The sequence below is a fragment of the Aedes aegypti genome, chromosome 2 (assembly GCF_002204515.2).
Source record: "Aedes aegypti strain LVP_AGWG chromosome 2, AaegL5.0 Primary Assembly, whole genome shotgun sequence".
NCBI lineage: Eukaryota > Metazoa > Arthropoda > Insecta > Diptera > Culicidae > Aedes > Aedes aegypti.
In genome coordinates this window covers 389,503,247-389,517,683 of record NC_035108.1, presented here as the reverse complement: position 1 = coordinate 389,517,683, position 14,437 = coordinate 389,503,247, and the positions used below count along the sequence as shown (strand labels likewise).

General features: G+C 38.9%; 1 protein-coding gene across 2 annotated transcripts in view; it reads left to right on the top strand.

Moving 5' to 3' along the window:
* LOC5572791 (dnaJ homolog subfamily C member 7) overlaps positions 1-13,430 on the top strand; it is a 51,840-nt gene extending 38,410 nt beyond the window's left edge. The window contains exons 1-4 of one of the 2 annotated variants that reach the window (XM_001654142.2): positions 4,676-4,960; positions 5,882-6,132; positions 11,792-12,841; positions 12,906-13,430. In XM_001654142.2, the coding sequence (XP_001654192.2) occupies positions 4,941-4,960; positions 5,882-6,132; positions 11,792-12,841; positions 12,906-13,018 (1,434 nt within the window). In that variant the 5' untranslated portion in view covers positions 4,676-4,940 and the 3' untranslated portion in view covers positions 13,019-13,430. Of the gene's footprint in view, positions 1-4,675; positions 4,961-5,881; positions 6,133-11,791; positions 12,842-12,905 lie in introns of those variants that run through there. The other variant, XM_001654143.2, reaches the window with a different exon arrangement.
* The last annotated feature ends 1,007 nt before the right edge of the window (positions 13,431-14,437 follow it).

Genomic DNA, 14,437 nt, shown 5'->3' with positions numbered 1-14,437 from the left:
TGAAAATCTGTAATCTGTACCGTACAGAATCTGTACCAAAAACTATCAAAAAATCTGTACCTTTCCAGATAAATCTGTACTTGTGGCAACACTGCGACGGACGGATCGTCGCTTCATTTTTTGTGGTGGTGAGTCTTGCTCTCTTTTCTCTCTTCTGGACATCGCGGTTCACCATGCGGAGGAGCATAAATCATGGATGTATGCGTTGCTAGGGTGGCTGATATCTTGTAAGACGGAACACGTGTGCGAATGTACCGTAGAAGTACGATCTTCTGGACTCTTGGAATCTGGGATAAAAATGATACAAAATTACGATTGGTTTTATATTTTGAAAGTATCATATTTTCAAACTAGTTTACCATACAACAAAATGTAATAAACCCGATTCGCTATCATCGTTGTAATTACAAATAGCATACAATGAAAAATAGTAATTTTGTATTTTATACAAAAAATATAACGATTTGACATTGACAAACATTCGTATCACTTAGAACAAGTTGATTTGATCATCGGCCCACTTCACATAATCATCATCTGGTACGGCAAACTGAATCCCTTTTTATTTTCAAGCAAATCTTAAGACATGCGTTTTGTGATGAATAGGTTTGTCGTCTCTGTTTATTAAATTTCGCTCACTGACCTCTATCTGGAGATCTGAAATTCATTATAGCTCCCATGACTTGCTCAAAGTGTATTTATTAATATTTTAAAATCGGTTAATAACAAGTCAGCGAAAAGTGCTTGGCGTGCATGGGCGCGTTGTTCTTATGCAGCGCAAAAAATGACTTCACTATTTGCTCAGCATAAGAACAGCGCAAGAGTAAAAGAGAGAACTAGTGGCGCGCATCAATGATCTGTGCCAATGAGAATATATACCGAGGTGTGGAAAAGACGTTTAGTGTGCGTGACATTCGTGTACGGTGCAAAATGTTTCACAACTACTAGCGAGTGAGCTCCCATAAGAAGCCGTGTAAATTAGTGACGTAGTTATTTGTGTTTATATTTTTTCTCCTTACTAATACATAGCCATTGCTTCTTCTTCCACACCTTGATATATATTCTCATTGGATCTGTGCCACCTGAGTAAATCCAGAAGCTTTTTTTCCTCTCCCTTATTGTGGCACAGACCTATTGGTCCATATCGCCAGGGGTGATCCAGAAGCTTGGTCGTCGAGTGTTTAATTTGATATTGACATTTCGTTATGTCTACAAACACTCAACGCAGGGGTGAGATTGAAGGTTGTGGCAAAATCTCCACTTTGTTCACCCACACGGTTGAAACAACTGTGCCGCACTATTCAAAATGTGGTGAATTCTCAAGTTTTCAAAAATTCATAATAAAATCTGGAGTGCATATAAATTAGATCTGAAAGCGTCAATAATCATTGAAAAAAAAAAAAAAAAATGATCCTCTTTGGAAGAAAAAAATAAAAATAGAGCGTAAGGTCTGACGGAAATGATCTATTCCTTCCAACTGCTGAAGCGATATTTGAAGGCACGTCTCCTTGCAAGCATTCATATACTGCTTCAATACGATCATCATCTTTCAGCTCTCGTTTCTCGCCATGCAAGTATTGATTGAAGCGTTTCAAAAATTCAGCAGCAGTGAAAAACACACAACGACCGTCGAACCGTAGTTTTGTGACGTTATTTGTTTGAGGACCAGCTGGATTAGTCTCGACCACCCTTGGCAGTGTGATAGGTAGAACAGCGTTCATCTCTCTTCTTGTTGTTTGGTTGTTTTCGTTGCATGCTTTTGCTACCAATTGTTTTTCCTGCTCGTTGCTAACCTGAGCAATATTAGAGATAGTGCTGAAAATTCGTTTCAATCTCCTTATGGGGACACGGGAGACCGTGTTATTTTCCCTATCTTCCGTCTCACTCTAACAATAATCATCAAAATTTTGTGGAAGCAAATCTCGAGTTTTAATGAACCGATGAAGCTGAAAATTTATCGGGTTGTGCACTACATACATAGAATCATAGTGATACATTTTCACATCGATATATGGAGTGGTTCTTGGGATTTGCTTATTGAAATGGATAGGGTGATTATGATGATGTCCCGTGCGGCCTTATGCTTCCTTCAATGGCCAATAAACGACGTTCTATGGATGAATTGTTCATTCCCAAAATTTTAGGATCGGCTAATCCCGGTTGAGCCCCCACGTTGTAACAAACTGAGTTACTTAGAAATTATTTATATAGCAAAAGAGAACAAAATTATATATGATTTTTATCTAACAGTGCCTTTGAAAAGGTGACCGGACAAGCGGCGGTTCAGACCTACACTGAATCATTGTTGAGTCAATGATCGTTCGGTTCATCCTACTAGAGATGATCGAGTTATTCTGTTACATAATAATAGAATAGAATAGAATCTAGAATGCGGTGAAAAATGTTCTGCAAATCTGTCAAACTTGGGTACTTTTTGGAGTACCAAGGGACCGAATGCAGTATTAAAAGTGTTACCCATTCTGAGCCCGAATACTTTGTTGCGACGGAATACGACATTTTCAGATAATCGCATTCCATGAATTTATCTTGTAGAGCACAATACAAATGATTGAAGGCAAATAGTAATCCAAGTAACCAAATAGCACTTCAATTCGTCCTGCGTGCTAATATAGTGCTGTTATATGGCTGACAAGTCCTATATTAGCCGTATGATAGCCCTACAAAGCTAAAAAGACGAATTAGCGAACTAGTGGTTACTTAGGAAGACTTGTCAAAAATATGTTTTATTTCAACGTATACGTTTTGAGCGAGTGATCCGATATTGAACGCCAAAGTGATTCATTACTGTGGGTGATCCGTAAAGCAAACTACGGACTTCACTCTTTCACAAATTTCATGACGCCAAAAATGACCATTTTCGACATCCACATAACGCTTTTTGTATGAATATTTTACAAATTTTGTATGATCTGTAACCATTTTTGGCAAAACCATTTCTTGCTTAATTTATGATCTCGCCTTAAAAGCCATTGGTAACCAAGTGAGTAGCTTGTTATTGTTGAGCTAATGAATGGATTTAAAAAATTATTCAACAACGCTAAACGCTGTGAACTATACTATCGAAATTCATACATTTTGCCTTATGAAAAGTGGAACGATTATTGCAATACGAACGCTTTATGTATAGTTTTAGCATCACCTCAAATCAAGACGTCGATAGGCGCGTAGTGTACACACGGGCCCATCGATCGCAAGGTCCTTGGTGCGATTAGGGTTCATTCACAAATTTCATAACGCCAAAAATTGAAATTTTTGATACCCACCCCCTCGTAACGCTTTTTGTATGAACGATTCACGAATTTTGTATGAGCTGTAACATTTTGAGGACACCCACCCACCCCCTTCAGCGTTATGAAATTTGTGAACAGGCCCTTACAGGTTGCCGCGGAAACATTTTCTGTTTTCAAATTTTGGATTCATAAGGCAAAGCTATGAATTTCAACCAGATTTTTTTTGGCGAATTTTCATAAGTGGTTCCTATGTATTTCGATAGTCCATTTGCCTGAGTGTACGATAAAAAGAAGATCCTCCTCTATCTCCTAGTGGTTCTTCTTCTTCTTCTTTCTAGCGTTACGTCCCAACTGGGACAAAGCCTGCTTCTCAGATTAGTGTTCTTATGAGCACTTCCACAGTTATTAACTGAGAGCTTTCTTTGCCGATTGACCATTTATGCATGTGTATATCGTGTGGCAGGTACGAAGATACTCTATGCCCTGGGAATCGAGAAAATTTCCTTTACGAAAAGATCCTCGACCAGTGGGATTCGAACCCACGACCCTCAACATGGTCATGCTGAATAGCTGCGCGTTTACCGCTACGGCTATATGGTCCCCTAGTGGTTATAGTTTTTATTTTCGTCCATTGGTTTGCTTGTAAACAACGAGCTATACACTTGGTTACCAACACTGAGTAAAGCGGACGTAAGCCTGTTAGGTGTAAAGAACGCTTCATTTGGTGCAGGTCCAGGACGTAAGGGATTAATGGATGAAATGAGGGTTCATTACGCGTCATACAATTTTTTTTCGATTTTCATACAAATATCTTACTGTTCGGATCCAATTCCACAATCTGTTCGAAAGAGATAGTGAATGCAGATTTGATTGAAAATATTTACCTTTTGATGCATTAAAAACGGAATCAGCCAGCGGCAAATCAGCAACCACGTCGATTTCGGAGCCATATTATATTTCTGATAGTGAAATGCCCGCGCTGAGGAAATTTGTCTCACGCGAGTTTTTACAATGATGAGCAATGGGGTTCATAAGCGTTCTTATGACATTGACAATTGATTGTTATGAAAAGTTTACACTAGTCGTATGAATTTCAATCAAATTGTATGAAATACACAAGTGTCTTGTGAAACAACGAAAAAAAATAATAAAAAACGCATTCATTAGTGTGGTCTTATGAAAATCATGCTTAATTTTAGTCTTAGTGAATGGCTTTTAGGGCGAAATCATATGGCTTCATGAAATTTGTGTGGACCAATGCATCATAGTGCGGAGCCTCAGACCCCGACGGTAGGATGGTTTTATGTTCACCAAACTTCCAGTTCAATGGATTGTGGCATATTCACCACTTTTGATAACTGAGAGGGAGAGCACAAAGTGAGCGACCGCGGTGGGCGAGCCGCGAGACATCAGCGAGCAGAATGCACTTCACTGTCTGTCAGTTCAGTTCATGTGGTGAAGAGCGCGTGTGTAGTTGTTTGTCTGCCTTTCTGGGCAAGCTCCGTGTGTTGCCTAGGTTTTTTTTTTACCAAAGAGCCCTCCACTCTGTGAGTGGATTTCCTTCATTGGTAGAAATTCAGTGTGAATAGATTTAAAACTCCACATTTTTGCGGATTGGGAGTGTTTTCCGGGTGTGAAATTGATCATCCTTCCAGTAGTGAAGTGACCGTGAAACAACTTCCGGATAGCATGGAGATCGAAAGCATTAGGTAATTGAGAAAAGAAGAATATTCTTGCTGCGTAATCGAGGTCATGATTGGGGCTTCGTAAAAAGTGTGTACATGGCGGAGGCATAAAACACCTCACACCTCTTGCATATTTTACTCTGTGGACGACTGGTTTCTTTTCTTGTGCGGTTGACGACCGACATGTTTTACCTACGTCGTATGTTATTGAACGTGAATTTCAACAATAGTAGCAGCATATCTTTTGAACAGGGCCTATCTGCAAAACATAAACATTGAGAAAGTTGCGTGTAAAAATTCTGAACAATATTTGTTAATCTAATTCCAAATCCAGTCACTGTCTATAACATTTCAAATCTCATATAACACAACTCGTAAAAAACAATTAAATTCAGACATCATTGCCAGATTTGCCTTTTTATGCGTCCCCAATCAGATAAGCTCCTACAGTTCGACTGAACATAATTCCAAAGTCGTCCAGTTTGGCCCTTTGAATAAAAATAATTCCTGTTAAGCCTTGTTGCAATATGTTAATCTCAGTGACTATTGAGATATTCAAACTATTTACTTTGACTAATTTGTAACCAATATTTAACGGTTGTATGAGAAAACACAATTAAGGGTGTCTGGGCGAGTATTAGAGGTAGCAGTAATCGACCGAGGTATAAAAAATGGCCAAAAAATGTAGAGGCCATTCACGTAGATGTTAATACTAATAATGAAAAATCAAGTTTGTGTACATTTTGCTGTTAGGCCGATTTTAAATGTTACGTTGGAACTGGTTTCACAATCTGCTGTTGCTTTTTATCAGCAGCCCGAACCATGTGTGTATAAATTGGAAAAGATAACTGTTTTGTGGTTTTATCGCTATTGCGATTGCGTCTCGTTGATTTCTCTACATATTTTGATACATATGTGATTTACATTTTACTCTTTGCATTGCAGCCTGGCCGAGGAGAAGAAGAACGCTGGCAACGACCTGTACAAGATCAAACGGTACGATGCAGCACTACAGCTATACACGGAGGCGATCAACCTCTGCCCGGAAACTCCGGCTTACTACGGGAACCGGGCCGCTACCTACATGATGCTCGGCGACTACAAGGCCGCCCTCAAGGATGCCAAGCAGTCGGTCCAGATCGATGGCTTCTTCGAGAAGGGCTACATGCGCATCGCCAAATGCTCCCTGCTAATGGGTAAGAACCACTTTCTCCTACCATAAATAAAAACGTGAAGTGCTACAGCTGGGAAAACTAGGCAGTGGTCATATGCGAATGAGGATTTATACAAGCAGACAGGTTATTTTTCTATTTGGGTTAAAAATAAACACCCAAACAACCGTTAGTCTTTGCTTTGCTTACTAGTCACACGATAGACGATTTTTTGGTTGTATGCTAGCAGGTATAGCGCAGGAGATATGCATCTACTTCAGCTATTTCCCAATTCTTACAGTATAGTGAGATGAATGGCATGAGCTGCGAAGCAGTGGTTGGGAACCTTAACTATAATTTTCACGTGTGCCTCCGCGCACTTTTATGAGAAGGCGGTAATCGAATCAGAAAAGGCACTTGACCTAGTTACAACGAAGTGAACTTGAATAGGCACAGTAGTGTTGGTTGACAAGCTGTAAATAAATTATCCATAGCATTTTTTTTCAGGTGATCTGATTGGTGTTTGATTGGCAAGCAAAGTGGAGTCCGAAATGGGTTCATTTAACGACTTGAAAAATTCTTCAAGTTTGATTTGCTGCGATCCCTTTAAAACCGGAAATTTTGCCCTGGCCAGTTGAACAACCAGTGTCATCCTTAGTTCCTTGTTGTACATGACCGTTTGATTTTTTAAGGTTTTCGTACAATTTCTCCAAAATTTTTAAAGATAAATTCCATCAGCACTTTATTACATAGTAAATTCTCAATTTTCCCAGATATCCCTCGGAAGACTTTTTCGAAATTCTCTTTCAAGGTATCGGACAGAAATTCTCCCAGTAATTCGTGGTCTTTTTCTTAAGACCATTTTAGTGCAAATCTCTAAAAAGGCTCTCTCTCTCTTGGATTGATGGTCTCATTTTTAACCTCCACGTACCCAACGTCTGGTTTTGAGGAGTTTTAAATCTTCAATCAGCTGTTGAAAATTATTGTCCAACCATTGCTATCTCGGTTTGTCTAAGTTTACAAGGTTCAAAAAACCTAACCGGTCCACCGTATGGTTCCGGAGGTGTGGTCATTCCCACAATGTAATCAGAACCTGCCGTGCGACACCTCATTCGTCAGGATTTGTCGAATACAGTTGATAGTCACCACTTGTAGACTAAAGACGTGTGCATTATTTCTTCTTACGATTCTAAAGAACTTTCTACAATGGCGAACGTTCGCAAAAATATTCTCTTTTTAGACTTAAGCTTTCTCCCAGTGCGGCCAGAGATTGCCAACATAGAGAAATATTTGTGCGAGAATATTAAACTTGAACTGTAGGACGTCGCAACAATACAGTTTCATACCATACGCAACTGTATTTTGATCGAACTAAATAATGCCGACTAGTGCTAAACTGTATCAGAACGGTAATAATTTAAAGCATGTAATAGTTCACGATGGAAGAAATTTCAATATACTGGTTTATGTTGATGATGCAGCGGTCACTGTTCGGATTCACGATCCGCCATCATACATTCCTTATACAACCAGTGTTGCCACATTTTTTCGAATCTCGTCTGTGTTTTCGGCTGAAAAAATCTTGTTTATCTTTAGTCAACCTCCAAAAATCTTAGTAAAAATCTGTGTCGCAAATTTTTTTTATTTTTCTGATCATAAAGAACTTTTTCAAACGTATTATTACTGTTTTTGGCATGTCAACATTTGTTTTATTTGAACTTATTCTTCCAAACGTAAGTTAAAAGTACATACAAGTTTTGAAAATATTAAAATACTTAAGTTTTTGAGAAAAACTAAACAGAGTAATGTCATTTCTGATTTATATCTTCCAAAACCGTTCCGAAACTCGTGAAGTATCCTAACATCTCAAAATATTTTAATCTAAAAATCTGTGATCTGTTGTCACAGATATCTGTAGGCAAGAACAGGAAAAAATCTGTGTAATTACAGATAAATCTGTGTTTGTGACATCACTGCATACAACTGTGAAAAAGTTTATGGAAGACCGATACGGTGTGGTACCATGACTGCACAGTTATGGATCAAATAGTGTGGAGTACAACCTATAAAATTCAATAAAACGAAATGGAAAACGTAAAATTGTAATTTAAAAGCGCGAATCGAATCGTTCCAAATTGGAACTTCGGTTAGTAAACTGTTTTGAGTCTAATATTTACATAGGATTGCATAAAAATTAAAAATTATATCGGTTCCAAACCATATTATGGGTCAATTTTCATATTATGAATCGCATTGTGACATATTACGGATCAGTGCGCAAAATCAAGAGATTTTCAACTCAATGCATCTGTATTGCATGGTATGGCGAAAGTTAACAATGTGTCATTTATTACTGCAAAAAATAGCAGTGCTAGAGCTGGAAACAAGGGTGAAATGCCCTTTTTGTGATACTGCATTGTAGTAACTGAGACATGAACTGTTTTAGCTCCAAACTAAGTTTTCCACCCATTTTTGTCTGCTAAAAAATGAAATTTACAAACCTTGATGTTTTATTAGTTTTATCCTTATTGCTATTGTCTGAAAATGTCGAATCCAATGCATAAAATAGCAGAAATCTACATTCTTTGGAAATGATCCATAACCGTGATAAACGATCATTTCCTGGTCCATATTATGGATCACTAGTTAGAAGTGCTAATATTTGGTATTTCGAATCAACAATCAAGAAAAATGTTTTCCAAAGATGAATTCATACTAAATCGAAGCGAACGAGCATAAAACATTCTATAATATTTGAATTTTACCACCTGTGGGTAGAGTTACATATTTCTCAGGAGCACATAAATGTACTGACGAGCCTCCAACTAATCCGTCTCTCAGCTCATCGGAATCCTAGTGTGCTGCGCTTGAAGGAGGCTCACGAAAATCCTAAAAGCGCGCGCTAGGTGATGTGCTCTCGGGGAGACTCGTCTCATGCGCTGTTTGGCGCTACGGCTCGCCATCGGTATCCAAGTTGTGAAACAACTGCTTAGTAACGAAGAACCTCTACAGCTATTTTCGCCTCGTTATGCAGGTGTCTAGATGGCTTACATGATATGGTCGAAGCCTCGCGATCCAAGAGTTACAATTTCGATCCACGTTGAAAACTTTTGTAATCACTTCAATTATTGTGCTGAATTTTAAACAGCACATGTGACGGAGCGCATGAGACCGCAGTGAGACACTTCTCAAGAAAAATGAGGCGCACCAAAAAAGGTCTCACAATGTACAGCGCTCCCGTGCGCTTGCAAGCAATGAGGCTCCTGCACCTAAGGCTGCAGCACGTGCACAGTAACTCTACCTGTGGGAGCTTATGAATGCTGACGGCTCTTCTTACAGAAAACGACCATATAATGATAGCTGTGTGGTACCAACTAAACATTTGTCAAATACACCGTTATTCAGCGGTTGAATGTTGTGCTTAACGTTACAAATGGTAGAAGACAAATAGTATAACATGGGAAAAATATGTTTTACGTCAACGTTTATGTTTTGAGCGAGTTATCCGATGTTGAACGCCAAAGTGATCCGTTACTGTGGGTGATCCGTAACTGTGTAGGCATGGTACTTTCGATTGGGAGATAGCGTTGGAAACATTATTTTCCAGGAGTCCCGAATGGCGTTCGTTTGATGAGGATGCATCTCTCCAAACCAATAACATCCTACATCGAAATCGAAAACCAGCATACCCTGGTGACTTACGAGAATCAGGTTAAGAGTTGCCGGTTCTGCCAAAGAGAAGCCCATCCGAAGCGTAAGTCAAGCGTGTGCTAGAATAAGGGCGTAAGTCGCATGATCGATTTCTCTTCATCGATCCTCTCTTCTGTGAATAAATTCGGAATTGGTACCAGAAACAATACTGTCACTACCACCAATCCAAACATCACTCTTCAACCAGATCGATTTGCCTGTTCTGACTGGAGCGGCAGATACGAAAAATAATTCACTCCACCAACACACAATGTCGCACCTATTGTAGCCGCTCAAACTGGATCGCATTGTGCAAAAGAATCTATTGCTAAGTAAGTAGATACGGACCAATGAGAATATATATCAAGGTGTGGAAGAAGAAGCAATGGCTATGTATTAGTGAAAAATAAAAACGTAAACAAAAATAACTACGTCACTAATTTACACGGCTTCTTATGGGAGCTCACTCGCTTGTAGTTGTGAAACATTTTGCACCGTACACGGATGTCACGCACACTCAATGTCTTTTCCACACCTCGGTATATATTCTCATTGGATACGGACAACAAAAGCGACGACGACAACACCGGCGAAGAAACAGAAACAAACAAACGGCGATTGTCAACTTGACGGCATAAGACCCGAAGAAGATGTGTTGTCCACAGGGTTGCCAGAACGAGGGTATAACAGTTCCTAGTGTTGTAAAATGTAAATCGAAAAATCGTTCAACAAAATGAAATTAATGTTGTTTTATATGAGAATAATAGAGACGAACCTGCCTTGGGCTGAAAGTCTCTCTAATAAAGAAAAATAATAAACTTGTCAAATAATGAGTGGAAACGGATATTAGAAAGTTAAATGACCATTCAGGATTGACCTGGTACACCGGAAATGTTGCGAGCGTTCTGGCGGAAGTGGCCAATCCCACGATGCTTTATAAACCGTTCGTGCGACATAAAACTTAATGATTTGTCAAAAATTTAGTCAAAATGGTGATTGGAAAGTTCAATAATCATTCAGGATTCACCTGATTTTATCAGAAATTTTGTTTTAACTACTTATTCATCATAGACTACTTACACTTTTTTATTTTTATTAAAACCTCTTTTTCGTAGAGAAACAGTCAATCAAAGTCGTGGGAAAGAAAGAATTTAGGATTTCCTTCAGAAATACCTTCCGTTTTTATGTGGAATTTCTCTTATTATTTCTGAAAAATTTTCTTGACCATTCTATGGAAACAATGCTGAAAGAGATTCTGGATGTTTGTTAACCAGTATAGGCCTGAGTGAATGAATACTTAACGGATTTCAATTGGAATTCAGATGGTCGGTGTTCAGACAGACTGGACCAAGTGTTCATCTATGGTTTTCGGAAAATGTACCCCAGGCATTCGAAATTTTAAAATATTTACTTTATTGACTGTAATAATATATCTATTTGATGATATGTCTGAGTGAAGTGACTCGCTGTGTAAATCAAACGGCGAGTCACTTCACTTCAATTGTCTCCTCACGCTACTCGTAGAATAAACCAACTGGTCGTACTGTCACTCGTAAGGAACTAACAAAACTCTTAATATCGTTCGTGAAACGGTTGATCAGAATCTCTGATAAATCATTACGTAAACTCTCCTCTCCTGTTCCGTTTGGTTTTCCTTGTTCCTGGTTAGCAGTGCTGTTGAATGTCATGAATATCACGTGACTTTGACATTTGAATATTGCTAATATCATCTATCCCCGGGAAAGAGGCCATCGGAAAATGATTTTCCTGGTGACCATTTCTTAATTACTATCGGTTTATCACATTTGCTGATGCTGGATACCGCATTGGAGAGCGCTATACGCATTTATTTTTTTTTCCAAAATTTTGAATTTTAACAGCACTGCTGGTTGGTATTTTTTTGATTCCTGTTTGGTCCCTTCTTTCACGCATAAGATCTCTAAAGTTTCTATTCTTAAGACACTTAGTGGCTACCAGCGTTGACTGAAATTTATCCATTTCATTTTTTTTTCAGGTGATCTTATTGGTACCGAGCAGGCGATAAAGAAATTCCTAGAGTTGGACCCATCCAACCAAGCACTGAAGCCAGAGCTAATTAGTCTGAAGCAGCTGCGCGATCTCAACGAGAAAGCTGCCAATTGCTACGACAAACAGGACTACCGGACATGCTTGTACCACTGTGATAATGCCATCAAGATCGCCCCTGCCAGCATACACTACAAACTGTTGAAAGCGGAATGCTTGGCTTTGCTGGAGCGCTTCGACGAAGCGGGCGACATTGCCATTAGCATAATGCAATCCAATTCGACCAATGCGGACGCGATCTATGTGCGTGGATTGACGCTCTATTACAGTGATAATTTGGATAAAGGTCTGCTACACTTTGAGCGAGCATTACAGCTTGATCCGGATCACAAGAAAGCTAAAATAATGAGAATCAAGGCCAAGCAGCTGAAGGAACGCAAGGAGAGGGGTAATGAGCTTTTCAAGAGTGGAAAGTTTAAAGATGCTCAACTTGTCTACACGGAAGCGCTGGCACTTGACCCACTTAACAAGGACATCAACAGTAAATTATACTACAACCGCGCATTAGTGAATTCCAAACTCGGAAACATTAGAGAAGCCATCACCGATTGCACCTGCGCGTTAGACATCAATGAAAAGTACATGAAAGCACTGCTTCAGAGGGCAAGACTTCATTACAATTTGGAGAACTTTGAAGAATGCGTCAAGGATTACGAAAAAGCACTAAAGTTTGAGAAAACGATGGAAATAAAGAATCTTCTTAAGGACGCTAAACTGCAGTTGAAAAAGTCGAAGCGAAAGGACTACTATAAGATTTTGGGAATTGGCAAGCAGGCCTCCGAAGAAGAGATTAAGAAAGCATACCGCAAACGAGCTCTCGTTCACCATCCCGATCGTCACGCAAACTCGACGGATGAGGAAAAGAAAGAACAGGAGCGCAAGTTCAAGGAAGTCGGCGAAGCGTACACGGTTCTCTCTGATCCGGTCAAAAAATCCCGGTATGACAACGGTTATGACATTGAAGATCTGGATCAGTCAGGTTTGTTTAGTTCTTAGTTGCCTAGGAAAGTCAATACTAATGGTTGTTCTTATTTTGTCCCCAGATGTTGACCCACAGCAAATGTTCCGACAGTTCTTCCAGTTCCCCGGTGGTGATCCCAACTTTGGTGGAGGCTTCGGCGGCGGTGGCAGCAATTTCTCCTTCCGATTCGGTTAAGTTGCATCACAATCCGATAGGAGTAATTTTTAGAAACTTAATCGGCTAAATTTTCAAGTTAAGCAAAAGTAGTTCCCGTACGTTAGTGTCGATAGTGTAAAGTTATATTTTTAAGACCATGCATGACGAAAATGCGGAAGCAGGGTAAATAAATGTCGGGAAAGGAGAGCGTTCTGGTATCGTCTCTCTTTCAGTTTTCAATTGCAGCAGAGCAGAGCTTTCCATAGTGATTTTTGCGATTCCATTGAGTGCAATCTTTGCGGCCCTCCAAATGTTCTCCTGTTAGAGCTCATCGGATTATCGATTTTGCAAACCATAAATAACAGTACGATTCAATCATGTTAAAGTGAATAATCCAGATTAACTAGCTGTTCCTGCAAATTTGAAGAAAAAAACTTGTACTCTCAGTTTACTTAAAATGTATAACAGAAGTATGTGGAATACCCACAACAATAAATGATACAAATCTTGATGCATGTATTCGTATTTTATCCGAAAAGATCATTCAATAAACAACTTTTTAATAAAAATACGATTTGAGGTGACTTGCAACACTCAATTTCCAAGTAATTTAGATTTATATGAAACTAAAATATTTTTTTGGTAGGTCTACTTGATAACCAGAGGAGTAATAATTCATCAATCAACTAAAAACACCTGAGGGGGGGTAGAAACAAAGGAGTGTAAGTGACTAAAATATGGTTTTGAGAAAAAAAGTTAAAGTGTTTTCAGTTTTTTTAGTTCCCTACAAATAGTATGGGAATAAAAAAACAAGCCCAATTAGGGTAACCAATACATTTTAGACCCCTATATATTTTGGACTTCCTGGGCCGTTTTTCTGCAAATTTCTCAGTTTAAATCGAAAGACCAACTCAATTCGCATGCCATTTGAAAAGAAAGGACTATTCCGCACTTGCATCAACCGTTTGAACATAGAAAATGTGTTTATTTTATCTGAAATTAATTTAATTTAATGGGATCATCCACGCAACCGTTACAACACGTTACACACAGAAATTGGAGCCGTCAGAATTTTTTCAAATGTAAACAAAAACATTTTTCAAATTTCTGAACTAAAAGCGTAGAATTTCTTCGGTTTTCCATTATCAATCAGATGATTAGACTATGGGCAAACATATTATACAACCAGTGTCGTGGACTTTGTCGCCAAACGACAAAAAATGCCGGGTGTCCAAAATATATACTTTGAGGGTCCAAAATGTATTGGTGTGTCCAAAATAATGAAAAACAGTGCTTAACAATTCAATTATTTTCGACGTTTTTAAGATCCTACATAACCGTTGGGCATTTTTATCTCGTAGAAGAAGCTTTTCTCTACATTTTGGCATGTTCTTTGACTTGGTTACGCTGTGCAATCAGTTAATTAGGACAGAACACTAAAATCACTTCCTTAGGGGG